The sequence below is a fragment of the Festucalex cinctus genome, chromosome 4, assembly GCF_051991245.1.
Source record: "Festucalex cinctus isolate MCC-2025b chromosome 4, RoL_Fcin_1.0, whole genome shotgun sequence".
Taxonomy (NCBI): Eukaryota; Metazoa; Chordata; class Actinopteri; order Syngnathiformes; family Syngnathidae; genus Festucalex; species Festucalex cinctus.
The window spans coordinates 20,690,545-20,709,874 of NC_135414.1; the positions used below are offsets into that span (position 1 = coordinate 20,690,545).

The 19,330-nt window shown below is 41.6% G+C and overlaps 2 protein-coding genes across 2 annotated transcripts; both read left to right on the plus strand.

Annotated features, from left to right (window-relative positions):
• The first annotated feature begins 1,026 nt into the window (after positions 1–1,026).
• Positions 1,027–9,687, plus strand: cplx3b (complexin 3b). The gene is made up of 3 exons (XM_077519637.1): positions 1,027–1,473; positions 6,568–6,655; positions 7,193–9,687. The coding sequence occupies exons 1-3, from the start codon at positions 1,316–1,318 to the stop codon at positions 7,415–7,417; spliced, it is 471 nt and encodes a 156-aa protein (XP_077375763.1). The 5' UTR covers positions 1,027–1,315; the 3' UTR covers positions 7,418–9,687.
• A 2,793-nt stretch (positions 9,688–12,480) lies between these two features.
• Positions 12,481–16,097, plus strand: LOC144017000 (growth arrest-specific protein 1). The gene is made up of 2 exons (XM_077518238.1): positions 12,481–14,337; positions 14,413–16,097. The coding sequence occupies exon 1, from the start codon at positions 12,814–12,816 to the stop codon at positions 13,570–13,572; it is 759 nt and encodes a 252-aa protein (XP_077374364.1). The 5' UTR covers positions 12,481–12,813; the 3' UTR covers positions 13,573–14,337; positions 14,413–16,097.
• The last annotated feature ends 3,233 nt before the right edge of the window (positions 16,098–19,330 follow it).

The following is a 19,330-nucleotide window of genomic DNA, read 5'->3' on the forward strand; positions in this document are numbered from 1 at the left end:
TGTGTTGAAACCCAGATCTCAAACCTCAACTAAACCTTAGCTTGTCTCTTCATTTGCAACCACTAGTGACATGGCACATGGTTTCTTAATATCTGAAATTTCCACAAATTTGAGGGGAAAAAAAATGTTAAAAATGTAAAATAATCAAATAAATCTAGATTTTTTTGAACTAGTAAAAACAAATGTGGCTAAATATTAGAAAATGGGTAATACATGTGATAGTAACATCCGTGGAAAAGCTTTTTTTGTTTAAAAAAAAAAAAAGTTTTTATGAATGGAAAAACGGAAAAGGAAAATATTGTGTGTAAATTGCCAAAAATAATTGCAAAAACGATAGAAAAAAAATTGTTTGAAAAAGGTGGGAAGACTAACTTTTTGAAAGATGTCAAATAATTAGTACATGAGTGAAATAGCATTAGAATGGGTGAAAAATAAAGTTTAAAGTGTGAAAAATGTAAAATGTACATAGAAAATAGTCAAAAAAAATTTGCAAAAAAAAAAGAATTTTTAAAAAGTGAAAAAAGTTTTTTTTTTTCTTTTGTAATAAATAAATAATATATATATATATATATATATATATATATATATATATATATATATATATATATATATATATATATATATATATATATATATATATATATATATATATATATATATATATATATATATATTTTTTTTTTTTTAATTGCCCCAAAACTAATTGCTAAAACTTGGGATCCCACTAATATGTAGATAGCAAAAAATGAGCTTATCCATCAGTGAAAATGGGGGGGTTGATTTGTCAAAATTAGTGAAAAATATATTTGAAAAATGTCCTTGGGTGTCGAAGCGTTTCAAAACCTTGAACCCCTACTCCTGAGTCCTGACTTGGTCCTCTTGAACCATGCCGATCCCGTGACCGCTTGCATGTACCTAATGTTGTGTCCGCCCGTCCGGCGAGTCCATCGAGAGGCTGGCGCACCCTCGCACCGTGGTCGTGCCTGTGCCCCTTGCAGGAGGGAGGGCAGGCAGAGCGGCACACACGCGATTGGTAGAGTCGAGCGCCAAACTTGTTGACTCATAAGCGCGCGGCTCGTCAGCATCCTCCTCCTCTTCTTCTTCTTCCTCCTCCTCTTCCTCCGATCTGATTGCACGCGCTATTCAGCGGGGAATCGTTTCTGCTCATTTTCCATCTCCCCCCGTAATCACAGTGTTTTTCCCCCCCTTCTTTTACGCGCATCTTTCGCGGGTGGATTCCACACAAGCCGCCACCCTCCATTTAGGAACCCAACTTCTCCCCATTACAAAAAAAAAAAAAGGTGCTGACTGAGAGATGGCTTTCATGGTGAAGCACGTGGTGGGGGGCCAGCTGAAGAACTTGACGGGCGGTCTGACGGAGGAAAAACCCGAGGCAGAGAAGACGGAAGCGGCGGCGCAGGGGATGACCCAGGAGGAGTTCGAGCAGTACCAGCAACAGTTAGAGGAGGAGAAGTAAGTGAGAGACAAACGAGGGTTGAGGCTCTGGGATGCTTTTCAATTTGTGGACCGCAGGGGAAATGTTCATGGACGTTTGGGTGCGTAAAAAGACGAACGAGAGACGTGCGTCTTTTTTACGCACGGGAGAAAAAAAACAAAACGTGACCCAACCGCGCACACGGATGGATGCGTTTGAAAACATATTAGGACCGTCACGTTTCTCGCGTCCTCACGCTTCCACTCTGACAAGGATTCGTGCACGCGGTTAATCTGTGCGCACGCACGAAACACAGTCCAAATAAAGAAAGTCTAAACGCGTAAGATGGCTGCGCCAGTGAACGTAGTAAGTAGCAAAATATGAAAGAACAAGTATGGAAATGATATAAATATAAATTACGTATGTGCTGGCATGCTGGAGGACACAATGCACAAGGTCATCTGGGAAATACCAAACGTCATTTATCACAATATGAAAGATAAATAGTACAATGCATCTCATGCCCCCCCCCCCCCATCCCCCCCAAAAAAAATCAATACATAAGTTCAAACAAACAAACAGCAAAATGATACAAAATTGAGCAGGATGTGATTAATGAGCAGAAAAAGAGTGAGACAAGTTTTAAAAATTGAAGTTATTAAGAAAAACTGTAGTTTAAAACGTGCCAAAACCTTGTGAAAATGATCAAAATAAGCAAAAGTGGTTTAAAAAAATATTTGGTGTAAAAACAAATAAACAAAGAAACAAACCTGTTGTCAAAACAAAGTGAAAACAGGTCAAAATAGTACAAATGTATTTTTAAAAACTGTAAAGATGTTCTAAAAATTTGTGAAAGTTGCCCAAAATTTGTGAAAATTGAGGGGGGAAAACAGCAAAAACACAACTACTCAAACATGTAACACAAACAAAAAAAAGAATAGTAATAAGAATGGTAACGTGCATAAAGGGGTGTCAAAAACAAATGGGGGGAAAGTCTAAAATTAGCAATGTCCATCCGTCCACTTTCCGAACCGCTATATGTACTAGTAACTTGAATGTTTGTAGCATATATACCATGTTGGGATACTCGAGGTCACAAAGCGCAAGGTCATCTGAGAAATTGAGTTGAGTGGTTATTGATTGGTGATGCCAAGTTGTATACCTCCCCACATCCTGTATGATACACCTCAACACTCAGCACAAGGAAGGTCACATGACTGAGTCACCAAAAAATATATTTTCAAAAATTATACATAAAAAACAAAAACAGTACAGTACTTAAAGGTCCCATGCCATCAAATCATTTTTTTCCACAGCTTTGTGTCAGTCAAAATTAGTCTGTGATCTAATTTAAGTGTGTCAGTGTATGCTGTTTGTTGATTATACACAGATCAAGGCAAACAAAAACAAAAAAAAACAAGGCAATCACTTTCAGGCATGCTTGTGATGGAGAAACACGAATCATTATTCAAGTCCCTGCCCACCCACTCAGCTCAGCTGAATGACAGCTGGGCTTCTTAAAGTGGCAACCTCAGAAGAGTTGACGAATAAATGGCTTAAATTTATTTTGGGTGAAATCGCTTAGCATTTTGGAACCAGAGTAATATTGTTGGGCTCCTTTTGTGGAATATGAGTATGTAAACATTAAGCATTAAACATTAATACACGTTGCTGGGATTAAGCAAGAGAGCCAGTATAAGTATACAGTAAATAAAATATTATATAGTGTAAGTATACATATATTGTGTTTACAACAGCTAATGCTGTCCTAGCAACGGGAATATTTGCTAATGTCTCAATGTTGGCTCGTTAACACCGTGCTAGCAACAAACCAAAGGGAGTTTTCAAACCTGGATGCTGGACATGAGAGATGAACTGGCTTAGTGCTATAGCTAGGCTGAACGCAAATGGATTTAAAATGGTACCAAAAAGAAAAACATCCTTTATTGTACCGTTGGCCAAGGTACAAAGTAAGTTATTTTAAACTAAAACGGGCAACTTTTCCATTGGTTGAAGTTAATGAAAATACTTTTGGCTAAAATGTCTAACGTTTACGAGTCCCTCCCCTTTTGAGAAGCCTCACGTTCACCCAGGCTACTGACATGTGACCTTTTAGTAGACTGACGGACTTATTAGCCCAGGGCGCTAAACATGAGCGTGAAGAAAACGTGTTTAGCCATTCCATGAAAACAACAGCTACGAAAGTAACTTTGGTTCTATGAGTCCGTAACAACCACCAGATAGCGGTGCTGAAACAGTACGGAAATCCCCCATGCGGGTCGAGCCGGAACCTGATCAGTCACCGTTGCAATGGCCGCAGCGACAGCGGGCCTAGTGGCACAAGTGCCGTCAGAGATGTTAACTTGCCCAGCAGATGCATAAAAGGACATAAGGCAGCATCACATTGGCACGGAAGACGAGGTGCAGTACATCGTCCACCCTCTGAGGGGATGACTGGGCAGTTATGGATGTGGTGTTCAACGACTTTCCGATGAACAAAGTCTGCTGAGAGGGAACAAGAGAGGACTTCTCCAGGTGGACCTTGAGGCCAAGTCGTGACACATGATGCAGAAACTTAGACGTGTCTCGGAGTGCCTAAGCACTGGAAGGTGCGCAGAATAGCCAGTCGTCCGAGGGGAGCGCCTTCATGCCACCTGACTGCAGGTGGGTCACGACACAGTGTGAACACTCTGGGAGAGAGTGACAGCCCGAATCTGAGTACTTTGAATTGCCAGTGGCGACCCCGGTAGGCAAATCGGAGAAACCTCCTGTGTTGAGGAGCAATAGGGACGTGGAAGTCAGCGTCCTTCAGCTCAATTGTTGGGAACGATTCCTCTCAGGGGATCGTCTGCAACACAGCTGACGTAGTTAGCATGCGGAAGGGTAACGCCCTGAGGTAATGTTTGAGACCTCTCAGATCCAGGATAGGCCGGAATCCGCCTGTCTTTTTTGGAATGAGGAAGTAGGGGGAGTAGAATCCCCCTGAATGTGCCAAGGGATCCACTGCTTCGATAGCGGACTTGGCAAGGAGGGTCTCTAGCTCCTGATCTAGAGCCAGTGCCCTTCCTGGGTCGCTGATGACAGTCTCCCTGACCCGGTTGCAAATAGGTGGGCCGGCGTCGGAACTGAATCCTGTACCCATGAGTTAAGATAGAGAGCACCCATGGGTCCAAAGAAAGGGCAGCCCAGTAGTTGAGCTGCTGACAGGAAAAGTAACAAACTGCCGGCCCCTCGGGCTCAATCACTGGCCATCTGGGATTTAGGGGTCCGGGAGGGATGAGGCCTAGTATGTGTAGCCCGGGGCTGACAGTGGGGCACGCGGCCAGAGGGACGGACTTCACAGGCATTCATTCTATGCCTCCGTGAGGGACGACGAGCCCCAGATCCCACCGTAGGCCGGAAGTACTGCACAGCATGCGACAGAGGGGCAGCCGGGAGCGCAGCGCTTGACGGAGAATAGGGCCTAGCAAGGCTAGCAAACTTCCGCTTCGCATCATTAGCACGGACTGTACATTCCAGCCATCTCCAACGATGACCGCTCCTGGCCAGCAACTGCGTCCTGCTAAGGCGCGACATCAATCGCAGCCGTGGTTACAGGAGGATGGACTGCCGCAGCAGCAGCAGGTACTGCTCAACAGTCAAGACAGCAGTCAGTGCGGCCCTCTTCGGGCAAGAAGGACCAGCCACCAATCGACGAGCAGGGAGAGCGTACAAGTCAATTGGCTGCAAGCTTTGTGTGAGAGAGGAGGCGGCACCGAGCCTCTTCACCAAGGGAACAAAACAAAGCTACAAAGCAATCAAAGCAACACGTACGTGGCCGTTTTTGCCATCATAAGCTAGCAGATGGTGGGACAAACAATACCCGAGCTAGCAAACAACATCAAGGCACCTGGCTACCCACGCTAGGAGCTCAGTACATTGCGAGGCACTACAAGCTAGGAGAGGATACGAAAAACCGTACCTTCACTAGCAAGTTGTATACAAAACAAGTCAAAGCAACCGTCGACAAAACGGCAACAGCTGCTAAAACAAACACCACGCACCTTCGAACTTTAAGCGGTACTCATCAATGAGGCACCAAAATCATGAAAAAATGGAAGGAGAGCTCCAGGTTCCTCATAAACACCTAAAAAAACAGAAAATACACTGAGTTGTTGCAGCCAAGGTGGGCGGGGAACACCCGCAGCCCCGATCAAGAACATCACAGGCCACAAACGACGGGCAAGAAGAACAGCGGTAAAAGTGAGGGAACCGCAAGAGAAGGGTAAAAGAGACTGGGTTCCGGTACTTATCCTCTTATACGTGTGGATCATGTCAGCCGGAATTCTTTTCTCGAGGGACGCATGCACATGGCGGATTTCCGTACTGTTTTAGCACCGCCACTTTGCGGTCGGGAGGGACGAAATAGAATGAGGCATCAATGTTAGGGCGCCCAAGAAAAGAGGTCACCATCCCAGCCCGTGTCACGTGACACCCTTGACAAGATGGCTACCCGGCCTTTCGTGTTTTGCCCATTCGGGCCTAAGGTGACAGCACATCTCATCCGGGATAAAAAATGACCTTACTCTGACACATTGGGTGCATCGCCTTCAGAGGATGTGATCCTCACAGGCTAGCGGTGCAAATTCCTCTGCCGTGTGTGTGTGTGTGTGTGGGTGTGTGTGTGTGTGTTGTCTCCGTATTCTGTTTGTGAGCTCAACACGCCACATCTGGCCGACATTATGTCAGCTTTGTTGACTTGCTGTGTCTCGCACAGGCCTCTCAGCAAATTAAGCAATTGCGATGGGGGCCGATTGAGAGCCAACTGGGGCGTGAACGCCTCACTGACGGTTTGGTTTCAGCAGAGTAGCGCCCTCTGCTGACAGAAACCACTCAGGGAAGTAGATTGTTGGCATTTGCAAGCATACACTCACTTTTGAGCGTTATTATAATTTATTACATTTCCTTGATATCCATCTTATTAATAGAACGCTCAGTGTCCCAACTCTTAATACTTATTTTTTTAAATTTAACATTCTCTCTGCATTTCCAAAGGGAAATAATCACAAAATTTGGAGGTTCTTAGTGACAATATGCCATAAAAACCTAATTTAATATCAACAATCCAAAGAAAATGTTATTTTGTATTTCAGACAAGAACGAGAGGCAAGTTTTGCCCAGAAGAAAGCCGAGCGAGCTACCGTCAGGAGTCATTTTCGGGACAAGTATCGACTACCAAAGGTATTCTAAATTGTTATAGATGTTTATGTTAACATGACAAATGGATGTTTATGTTAATATTACAAATTATGCACATGAAAACAAAATGTACTACTTAGTATTACAAACAGTTTAGATTATTTATATAGTTTACAAAATAAATGTTAGGTTCACAAAAGACTTTAAATTAATTGTCTTCAAGGTTTATGAAAACACATGTATAAATTCTCTTTGATGTTCATGTAAATTTGACAAAAATGTGTATGGAAGACTAAATTGTGTTCTTTGTATGAAAACATATTATGGATTTGTTAAAGACGCTAAGGAAATGCATACGACTAATTTGACCTTGATCGTGACATAACGTTACAAAATATGTATGTTTGTGGAAGACTGTCGGATTTGATGTTCGTTAGGTAGGTTCACGGAAGACAAAATTTTCCCTCAATTTTTCCTGAATAACAAAACAAAACAAAAAAAACAACAACACGATGCCGATTTTGAGATCTTAACTCCAATGACTCACTAGTCCAATTTTAATGTATTTCCCAAAATCAGAACGAGCTAGACGAGACCCAGATCCAGCAGGCGGGCGAGGACGTGGTCCTGCCCACTGAGCTGGCCAAAATGATCGCTGAGGACAACCAGGAGGAGGCCCACAAGCAGTCGGTGCTGGGCCAGCTGTCCAACCTGCAGAACGTTGACATGGACCAGCTGAAGGACAAGGCCCAGGCCACGTTGGAGGACCTCAAGAAGCAGACGGAGAACTGCAGCCTCATGTGATGTCGGGGAGATAAGATTTGTCCAAGGCGGAGCTTCTGGGAAGGAAGAAGTAGCAGCTGGAGTGTTTTTTTCGCATTGCTCAGTAATTTCAAATAATCCTATTTTTTTTAATTGCTTCGTATTATTTATAGCAGCATGTTTTCAGAAAAAGGGATCATTTCGGTTGCATATTTTTATATTCCCCCCTCCACCCCATCATAATCTGTGCAAAGTAAGTGCACTGTCCATATTTTTGGTACCCTTACATAGCGGACCCATTCATTGCCATTGACGGCTTTAGACGTCAAAGATTTTAACTGGCCTGGTAGTGAATGAGGTCATAGCCGAGTACTGATTGGTTGACTGAAAAAAATTCACAGAAAATATCATTTGTTTGACCTTCTTTTGCATTTTCAAATTGTGAAAACTTGCAAAAGCTGATTAGTAACACTTTTAGGTACTCTCCTGTGCGCAGTGGTACAGTATTGACATTTTCAATCAAAAACTGTGCTGTGTGAACAATCACTGAAGCTCCCTCCTTATTTTTCCAGAAGCTCATCCTTTGAGAAACTGGTGGTCTGTCCTCCCTTTTCCTGCTAAACTCAGAGAATTTAAAAAAAAAAAAAAAAAAAAAAAAAAAAAAAAGGATGGAAATCCACATTTTACTTAATCAGCAGCTAATTCCGCTGACAAAACCACCTTGTTTGGAGGAGAATCATATTAAAATTGAGGACTACAGGGATGGCTTTTTGCAGGGATAAGCGTTTGAGAAACACAAAAATGGCAAGATTAATTAAGACTTGGAAGCTACTTTTAACAACAGCAAGCCTTTTTACTCTTTTTTTTTTAAATATTTTTTTTCTAACTGATAACGTCTGATCAAATAAGCCATGTGTCACTTTAGAGATGTTACGGTGTGCAATACAATACAATACTGAAGACGTAGCTCTCCTACTCTTTCCTAAATTGAGCCTTCACCACAGGGTGGGAAAGCCTGTGTTTGTGCTGCACATGGAAGTGTCATTAAAATACTCAATATGAATACATAAAAAGCTGCTAAAAAAGTGTAAATGTTAACGCTTTTAGAGGCCAAAGCACGACATGTCAGAATATTTGTGTCCTCATTACGCCAATATTTATGTTGTGTGTACGCGCTAAGCTCGTCGTGTGGTGCCGTTTCGTGCCAGTGGATTAGCTGTCGTCAAGTCGAGTGGTGTCCTCGTGAACCTTGTTAGCGCTTATGCTAACGGCGCCGCCTAATGATGTCGTTTTCGGAGGGGTCCGATTGTGATGTTGTTTGTGTACGTTTTGTGTAGCGATGGCAATTTGCGCTTCTCTGTACCATTTTTCAATAGGGGTAACCTTATTCATCTGTTAATAATGTAATTATAAAGGCGTTATGAATCAATAATAAGCACTTTTCAGTGTTGCTCGCCATTTTGCAGGACGGTACTACTAGCACACTACACTGTGGAGTCACAATCATAATCCAAATTAACATGAGCAAATTTGTAACTTTAGAAGTGTGTATCAAACTAGTATCCTTTTCCATTAATCAGTACCCAAGAAGTAGCTGTCAGTAAAAAAGTTGATCCTAAACATACGCAACCCTCTCCTGCCAACACGAACCATAACATAAGCAGCATCTGTTTATGAAGTACAGTATAACGTGCGAAGAAGCTCATGGATAATCAGATGGTACCCTTATTGTAAAAGTGGTACCCACCTCACTCAATTTGTTTTATGCACTTTTTTTTGCATATAAGCTGGTGTGTGTTTGTTTTAGATCAAATGTGTTGGTATCCAGTTGCATTGGTTGGGGGGTATGGACAAAAGTATTGGGACTGTTGGAAACGTTCCCGTTCACCAAGTTGAACAGAGCACACCTTTTATGAGTGTGGCTTTGTGCAGTGGAATGTCCAAATTGATTCAATAATCAATCAACAGGTGTGTCTCACTATTTTTGTCCTTCAAATGAATGAATGGATGCTGAGGAAATCCTCATTGCTGTGGTTCTTGTCACGTGATGGTGATAGACCAGTAGATGTTTACTCATGAAATGTTCAAGAAAAAGTAGCAATAAATCTTTTTTTTTTCTTTTAAATATCGCTACTAGGAAATATCTACTGTAATAATAATAATGACAGTAATAAATAATAAAACTGGGGGAAGCGAAGCCATAAGCCACTAGACTTGCTTGCTTTAAATGAGCGTGTTTTGCTTTTCTCATCAATGTCATTCTGTCTTTGATGGGAGTTTCAACTGCAATAAACATATTTTTGGATAATGTTCTTCATTTGTGTGTTATTTATCAGTTTTTCCCCAGTAATCTCTCATGTGTAACTGGTTGAGAAAATAATATTTTCGGGTCCAACATATTTTGCATTGGAGTTGCATTACCACTAATGAACAAAAGGAGGCGACAACCGTTCAAAAAAAGTACATAATGTATTTCTACTTTATTTTTAATTTGAAGCTGTTGATTAGAATCCCATTGTAGGTTGTTGTGCAAATTAGCTCAGTGTTTCCCAACCTTTATTAAAACAAGGCACATATTTTACATTGCAAAACTTTCATGGCACACCACCAAACAAAAATGTCACAATAAAGTATGAGAGCTGCACAAGAACGATAACAGATTTACTTATTAGTTACTGACTGTGAAATTTGGGCCTGTTGAGCAAAAACTAAATTGACTTCGATGTTTACACAAGTTTGTACATCGACTTCAGTGAAGATTATTAAATTGTCCTTGATGTTTACAAAACCACATAGGTTAGGTTCGTTTAAGACTAATTTTTCCTCATGTTTACAAAAACATGGACATTAGGTTCACTGAAGACTAATTAATGTTTCTGAAAATATACACATTAGGTTTATTGAAGACCAAATTGTCGACCGTAACGCATGTGTCAAGTTTGATGAAGACTATACACTTAGTTCCGTTTATTTAAAAGGTCAATGTGCAGTAACATTATGGCTGCACCAGATTTAGCTATGCTATCTATACTTTCCATCTGTAGTCCCCAAACAATAACATTAGAGAAGAAAGTTAAAATTAAGCACACACAACACACAAATACAGATTATAAAATACAAAGTGCTGTGGCAATTGATCTTGATATTTGAATATTTACTCATTACAGTTGAAGAATAAATTGCAGAATGTGTTGTTACTTTTCTATGCAACTAAAAAAAAGAGACCAAAGTCCAATTACTTTGTTATGTTAGCACGTACAATTCTTTATTCAAGACTGATGATCTGTCTATTTGCACTCTTGAACCTGGCATCCATTTTGCACAAAATACCAGGCCCTACCAGTGGCAGACACATGTGAAAATGTAGACACCCCCACCCACCTACCAAAAAAACCCAGTTAATCAGCATGTGAATGGCAGTAAAGTCTGAGCTATTGCTAGTTTTCAAGTGCAGTGTGAAAGGGGAGAGCTGTAAATTATATTACTGCAGAAGGCCATCTCCATTGACGGACGTGTTGCGTGAACAAACCTCCTTGTGGGGAGAAGCTGGGCCGACGCATGGCCAATCGGACACAATGGTGGTGAAACGGGCCAGAAAATACCATTCTACAAGGCTGAGGAATGTGTGACAGCAATGGGGGAGAGGGGTGGGGGTGACAATTAGAGAGATTCCCAAAGTGAAGACCCTCAGCAACGAGGCCATCATTAAGGTTATGGTATAAGCTGTATGTACTGTATACTAAACAATATGCATGTAGTATGCTAACTTTTGAAATATTTGAATGAGTAGACATGTTTACATTCAGAAATGGAAAGTTACATGATGGAAAGTTACAAAGTGGAAATACTTTGTTACTGTCCTCAGTAAAATGTTCAGGTATCTGTACGTAAAACATAACTTATTTTGAAAAGCAAATAAAAAGGAAAAAATGTCGTCAAGGATGACGCACCTGCTGCTTGCCTCTTGCTTTTATGCTTCTCCGTCCCCGCGTGACGTTTTATGGCTGCTTTGCGTTTTGGCATTTTTGCTAGAGCTACTTTTTTTTTTTTTTTTTCGCTTGCTAGCCCTGCTGCCAAAGAAGACGGCGAGGAAATAACAGTCAGATAGGCACACGTGAAGCTTTGTTTACATTTATTGAACCAATGATATACTAGATTTTTAACTGAAGCTACTCGGCCAATAATAGACCATTTGTAACAAACTTGGGGTGGGTCTGATGTTGGATTAAGACTGTCCTGCCTAAAACAGGACACTCGGCCAACCTACCCAGGGGCTCTCCGGGTTAGCTTTAGCTGCTACGACAGATAGTACTTAACAAAATGGGGGGGGGGATGCCCTGGCTCAAGGAATCCTGGAAGTTAAAGTAAGATATTTTAAAGTGAAAAGGAAAACATTTGTGAAGGTTTACACGGCTGTGTTAGCGCGTCGCCCGGAAATGTACACTCCGATATTGTTTCCAAAAAAAGTGAATATAAGGCATGGTAAAGTTCTTTGGACGGCATGTGGGGTAGATGAAGTGCTATATAAGTGCACTCCATTTCTCAACAGGTTTGTAATTAAAGTACAAATAGAAACCAGTTCGAATGGATTCAGAATTTGGTGGTTAAATAGAAAAACAAAAAAGCAAAAAACTGTGTACAAGTCCGGGTTCTTGTAAATATAATTAACCTCAATTAAAAACAAGGTCCTTATTGGACATTTAATGTTGCCATCTTTGCACATTTAAATTACCTTGCATCTGTCCTTTGTTTATTTATTTATTTATTTATTTATTTATTTATTTACTTATTTTAATTAATTTATTGACTGTTTGATTTTGTTTGTGTTGTCATGTACTAGTTGGGGTTTAGTAGAGGAGCTTGGCACCCCGGTCCAAGCATATCATGGCTGGTTCTGCTCTCACTGGAATCATGAGAGGATTTGCGCGCAGACTGGAGCTGCTGTAGGTCGACTCAATGGCGACCAATCAGCTGCCAGGGAGAGAAAGGGGTGCGTGTGTGTGTGTGTGCATGAGCGAGAGAGGGAGAGAGAGAGAGAGAAGAGGGAAGGAGGGGGTGCATGTAAAAAACTTTTCTTTCTTGGGGGAGGGGTGTTGTGAGGGAAGCTCGGCGGAGCGCGAAGCATAACAGAACAGACAGAGAGCGCGAGGGACAAAGAAGACTCGAACATAGCGGAACAGTTTGGATACTTATTTCAGTTTTTTTCTTTTCTTAGATGGACATTCGTGCCTTGGCGCGCGGCTGGTCCGTGAACGCACCGCGGACGTAAGTGCTGGAAGAGCTAGAGAACTTTTGCTGGAGCGTGAGTTCATGCACTCTGCTTTTGCACCCACGCGTGGTGACTTCATGACGTGTTTTCCGGGACTCTGGTCAGGTATTTTTGTCCACTTTATAGCCAGTCAAGTTTGATGATGTGCTGCAGGAGTTAACCCCCAAGCATGAGATGTTGGTGCAGCGCGCTGGCACTGCTCCTGTGGGTGCTGGTGGCCTTAGACGCGCAGCTCATCTGCTGGCAGGCCATCCTGCGCTGCCACGCAGAACCCGAGTGCGACCTCGCCTATGGCCAGTACATGGCCGCCTGTGAGGGCAACCTGCGGGGCACGAGGCGCCAGTGTCCCAGCCACTGCATCAATGCGCTGATTCGCCTCAACCACACCCGCAGCGGGCCGGACCTGGAGAGCTGCGAGTGTGCTCAGGATGCCGAGTGCCTGGGGACCAAGCGCGCCATCGAGCCGTGTCTACCGCGCCGGTACCTGGACGACGGCGGCGGAGGGATCGGCTGCATGGAGGCTCGCCAACGTTGCGTGGAGGACAGCCACTGCCATGCTTCCCTGGAAGCCTACCTGTCCTACTGTGGACAGCTGTTCAATGGACGCAAGTGCTCGGCCAAGTGCAAAGCCACCATCCAGCAGATGCTGTACATACCCGATGGGGCGCTGCTCAACAGCTGTGTTTGTGACGGTGAAGGGAGGCCCTTCTGCGAGGTGGTCAAGGAGAACATGAGCAAGCTCTGCTCAATAGGGGACCACCACAGCGTCATTTCAGACCAGCCGGAGATGGACGACACGTACGAGGATGAGGAATATGACGCGAGACAGGACCGGGAAGACGTCTACAGTGAGCACTCTGCGGCTCCCCGGAGGTGGTCCTTATTTGGGACAATCTTGTTTCTCCCTTTGGGATCGATTTGGTTGTGAAATAGTTGGATTTATTCCTACATCAGCTCCTGGACTTGCTAAAGGGGAGCTTGAAGCCGAGTCAGCTGGATGAGGTGATGCTGGTTTTCACCCTGTCAACACTTTGGATTCTTTAAGATTGTCTTTAAAACTAAGGCTGACAAGAGGACAACTGGATTTCTTCGTGGTCTTCATGGTTTCTATGTTGAGGTTCAACTGTACGCTACACCAACTGCCACTTTGGGTTTCTTTTTTACAGTTGACTGGAAGAAGGTTTGACCTTGCTGTGGGATTCTGGGTTTCACTCCTGGGTCTTTCTATCAACACTTTGGAATACAGAATCTGAGATTGTTTACTCGAAGGCAACTGGACATCTTCTTTTTGATTTAGGATGTATGACTTCCCCAATCGAGGGTCCCAACCGTCCTTTGCTCAAGGAAATGCAGCAGAATTCATGTATGAGTACTTCTCTCTATTTGAGGGCTTTAACTCCTTTGCAGGTCAGTGACATTTCATTTGAAAGGACTGGTAACCGTAAAAACCTTCAAGAACTGTTAGGTTGGACTTCTTCGTGGTCGAGGATGTCTTATACACCAGCATATGGCATAGGAACAGGACTCTGACACTGCTGCAGTCCTGTAACATCTTGAAAGGACCAACCTTCCTCAAAAATGCTAATCCGCGGAAACCTTCAAGAACTATCACTTGGGACTTCTTCAAGTTCAAGGATGTTCACGTCTACATTGGGAAGGAACAACAGCGTTCTACACCAGCAACATGGCACAGGTACATTGCAACTTCAAGACCTACCAGTTTGCACTTCTTCTTCATGGTTGATGAATTTGACTTCTTTTTGTTTAGGCAGTGTCTCCATTGGAGGTGAATGGGCCTTCCTCCAACCTTCCTCTACACCAGTATGCTGCAGAAACCTTCCGGAATGAACACTTTGGACTTCTACATTGGGAAGACCACCCATTTCTACACCAGGATATCCTGTAGAAACCAGCTAGAACCTCTAATCTGGACTTTGTCTCTCTAGTATAGTACATTTTTCTTCTTCTTAGTCCAGCTGTGTCTTAATTGGGGATCCAACTATCCTCTACAGCAGTATGCCATAGAAACCTAGACACATTGAAGAACTGAGAAACCAGACCATTTGCAGCCCAAGGACATGGGACATAATTCTGAGAATAAAATTGTTGATTGGATTTTGGTTTAGAACACTATCTAGAACCCAGGACTCCATGTCCTAATGTATTCTCCCTAGAGACTCATATTTCTTGTGTTGTTAACACGACCAGACACATTTATGGAACAACCTGACAATCCCTCAACCAGCTCCCCATTAGATGGACCTAGATTAAGGGATCAACATCCTCCAGTCACCTTTCTCTAACTGTTGCAGATCACCACCACTGCGGTGGATTACAGTGGCTTGTGGAGACAGTGGCTTGACTATGACCTTGAAGATTTGCAGAACCATCACCTTGAGCTTCTTGCCGTGGGAAAGCTGTAGGATGACTTTGCAGACTCCCTTTTCTAGACTAAAATAAGTGGCCAGGCATCGTTTACTTGCGTGCGGCTCCCGCTTGTTTGCTCTTGGTGTCAATGGTACTTGGAGTGTGGCCTTATTAAGACCTTAGACAAACATTGAGTCTGGCCCTGTCCTGGTCTGTTTACTCCTACTTTTGTCGCAGTAACCACACTTCAAATATTTGCTGGGGACAGGATCAAGTGCTTAAATTAACTGAAGCACCACACTCCACTCAACTTTTGTGTAGGAGACATCCCCCCACCCCTGACCTCCTTCCTCCGCTGCTCACATCTACTTCTGTTATAGCGCTTTTCCTCTCAGTACACACCTTCCTACCCATTTCCTTCCCCTAACTTCATGCTTTTAAATGACACCCCATTTTGTTAGTGCTAATGCTTGTACTGTATGTTTGGGTATCCTCCCATTGTTCCAAAATACCATGTATGGATGTAACTTGAAAGTTGTTCCAACATTGAATTTATGAGGTGAGGAAATGCCATAACGGTGAATGAATACCATTTTGTATCCTTGTGTTTTTACAAAATGTGTTAGACAAACCAGCCACTTTTCAGAATCAGATTAACTTTACAGCTCAAAATGTAACAGGTTCAATTTGTAATTTTTTAATGCATTATTCACATGCTGGAAAAAAAAGATGAACAAGTTTCAGTGGGGACACTTGAATTTTGAATGCTTCAAGTAGAATTTTGATAATACTGTAATACTGCACAGCCATCTCTTATATCACTGTTTACATTTTAACACACATCATGCTGAAAAATGGTCAGATTGTAAGTAAAAAATAGTCATGCAGCCACTTGAAAATGTGCCACAATGAAATTTATGTGCGTAAATGTTAAATTATGAAGCCGGAATATGAAGAAAAAAATATATATGTATATATGTTTGACAGAATTATACGATTATATTACATGAAAGAAGCCAGTGTAATACTTGATACTGTCTCAAGTGTGTAATGGTGTGTTTTTGGAATAAAATGCTTAAAAAGTGAGCTAAAGTGTCCCTTTTAATGTATTTCCACATCAAGTACAGTAGTTTTGATGCAGTCTTGATAGATATCGTACATTTTAAACTTGTGTTTTTCAAAGTTGTTGACTCAAAGAAGTCTAATGAACTCACAGCAACATTTTCACCCTTAAGTGTTAACAAGTTGTTAAATTGTAAAAGAGTCAGCTTGACACATTCATATACTCCAGTGCAAAAATTCTCCGGTTTAATATATTCACTCCATATGTCGCCTTTTATAGGTTATTTGGGAAATAAAGTAAGTAAATAAATACATGAATAAATTTTTGTTTAATTAAAATTCATTTACAAAATAGACGGTTGATTTTTCAAAACTAATATAAGGATAGTTTGAATTGCAGCAGCTTCAACTAACTTGGGATGGTACTAGGAAAAAAATTGCATTGATTAAAAAAAAAAAAAAAAACACGCACAAAAAGTACATTTCTACCTACTGCATTTCCATACAACATTGAACAAAAGAAGCTGAAATACAGCAGACCCCTCCTCCCCATCCCTTTTTGCTTTTTAGCCAGATTGTCTTGCGTCCAAGACTTTCGACCAACACCATGCATCTTAAATTCCTCCCAGACGACAGCCCCGCCCCTTTCCCCATTTTCTGGGAGTAAAATCAAAACAAACACGAGCAGAGCAGCTTCGGGGGCTAATGTGCGAGTTGAGTGTTGTGCGCATAACAAGGGGGTTACACAGTTTTGCCACAGCCCATTTTCGAAATGATCTGAATTCAGAATTTCTCCGACACAAACTGCCTTACCCTGCCATAACCCTCAGTCCTGACTCCCGCGCTCTCTTCACCCGGCCAAAAAGGGAGGGACTCCGAGGATTTAGGAGGTTCTTGTCTCTCAGCGGTACAATGTTCCATTCATGATAACCATCCAGCCGCAGTGAACGACCGACCTGCTCTATGGTGTCAGTGCAAGGGGGCTGGGTTGAGTCAAGCCCCCTCCCCTTAGCCCACTGACTGACCCCTTCAGGTGTCAAGATTGAAAAGTTTGGAAAACAGACGTCAACGTTGTTCAAAAATAAATTAAAAAAAAGTCTTGATTCCAATATTACTCGTCTGCACTACAAAAACTAAATCTCAAAAACACATATAAGCTATTTTAAGATAAACATACTATTAACCGATAATAAAATCTCAAGTTATAACCTTTTTTTAATGAGAGGAAAAAATGTCTAAGCAAGTGCAATGCTTTAACAAAGGTATCTCAAAATAATATTTGCCGTGGGCCACAACGTAGTTATGGTTTCCTTCGTAGGGCTGTTATAACTGTGAGCCTAAATAAATCTATGCTCGCTCCATATTACATATACACATCAAATTGATGAGTAACCAGGTTTGAAATCAGAGGCCAGTAAAAACTGTTAAAATATGACTACATTTATTTAAAAAAAATATTACTACATTTATTTTAAACGGGAATTGGTAACAAAAATGCTTGCAGTATCTCAAAGTTTTCAAAAGCGAAGACAAATTGCAAGTTTGTATTTTAGCCGATCAGGTCGATGCAGATCATTTGCTTTTGTGTGCCACATAAAATGATGTGGCGGACCGGATGTTGTCCCCGAGCCTTGTGTTTGACACCTGTGCTCTAACACATGAACTGGCTGGCAAGGTGAGATATTAGTTGGGTAGACTTTAGTTACTGAAGTGTGTGTGTAAGAGAGTTTATGTGTTCAATAAAGGAGCCCCCCCTTCAAAATATAATAATTCCTGTGTCGTTTATTTTTAAGTGCAATGTTGTAAGATAAGTTTAAAATGTAAAATATCCATTAGATTACGCAATGAGGCTTGGTCCCTAATGCCCACCAAAAGTGTTACAAAAGCCAAAGCGTTTCAAACACAAATGCGACATCATCACTTTGGTCCTCCATTTTGTGTTTTCAATGATTAAACAGAGGCTTGGGAGTTTGCCTGGCTTGATCATCTCCACCATGTCATGTCTAAAATCTAAACAACTTAAAAGATGGGGTCACAATGCACTTTTCAGGGTAAACTAAATCCCACAAAGAAGCAGATGGGTCCAGAAGAGCCGTGTTGCCGAACCTGTTGCTGTAGGACTCTCATTTTCAGTCTGGGAGTCATTTCTCCAGTGTGCCTGGACCTGGTGAACACCATTAAGATGAGAACAAAGTATCGACGGATGTCAAAACACAGCTTTCATGACTCCCAAACAACTAGCTCGCTGACGTTTATTTCCAGAATCACACGTCATCTCTAAGATTAAGAGATAGAACTTCATGTTACTGACTGTTATGACTTGATTTCATTTCACACAATAATGTCACTCTCGGGCATCTTTTAAACACTTTAAAGTTCTCTTGCATGTGTTTGTAATTCCGCACGTCCAGCTGGGAACAAAGAGTTCCAGTTGGGACGCTTGTAGTCTCAAAACACTGGTTGACCAAGTTTGCCTTGACAATGATCCAACCATAACAAGGACTATATTTATTTATTTTTTTTAAGTTGAACTTGGTGTGACTAGTAAATTGATATGCTGTTGTGGTATTCCTCAAAAACAATTTCACATTTTTTACATACCAGGTCAATTACCATACACCAGGTCTATGCCAGGTGAAGGAAATTGAGTGTCCAAATGTTAAGGGACCCATTTTGAACTAAAAACACACAATTTGAAAATAGGCGAGTGGTCTTACTCCATTTTGCATTTATTTTAGTTACATTTTTACAGTTTTATGCCAGTTATAAGTGATAAATTATTATGTAGAGGAGACAGATTAGCAAACTTCTTTTTAATTACTTGTATGGAATTAGTTGAATTAGTCAGGAGTGCCTGCTTGCAACGACCATAGTTGTCATAGCAACACAAGTGGTACTCTGCAGTTATGGGGGTGAGCAGTGGCTTATGTGTGACAGGACGGCCCCCTCAAAACAGGCTAATTTCTTATTAGGCCTAAAAAGTGGGTGTGAAACTTACTGCAAGTCAACGTATTTTGAGGTTGTTTTAAAATGAGAAATTGTTTTCTTATTATATATTTATTTATATATATTTTTTACATGCTTGTGTATTTTCTAAACATTTTTTTTAACATAATTTTTACATAATTTTCTACATTTTTTTTTTTTGGGTGTATTTTAGAGAACTTACAATAATCAGTTTGAATCCAAACATATGGGCACATCTCCCTGACATTTTTTAATTGGTACAAAACAGTCACCATGTTTAGAGAAGCTTT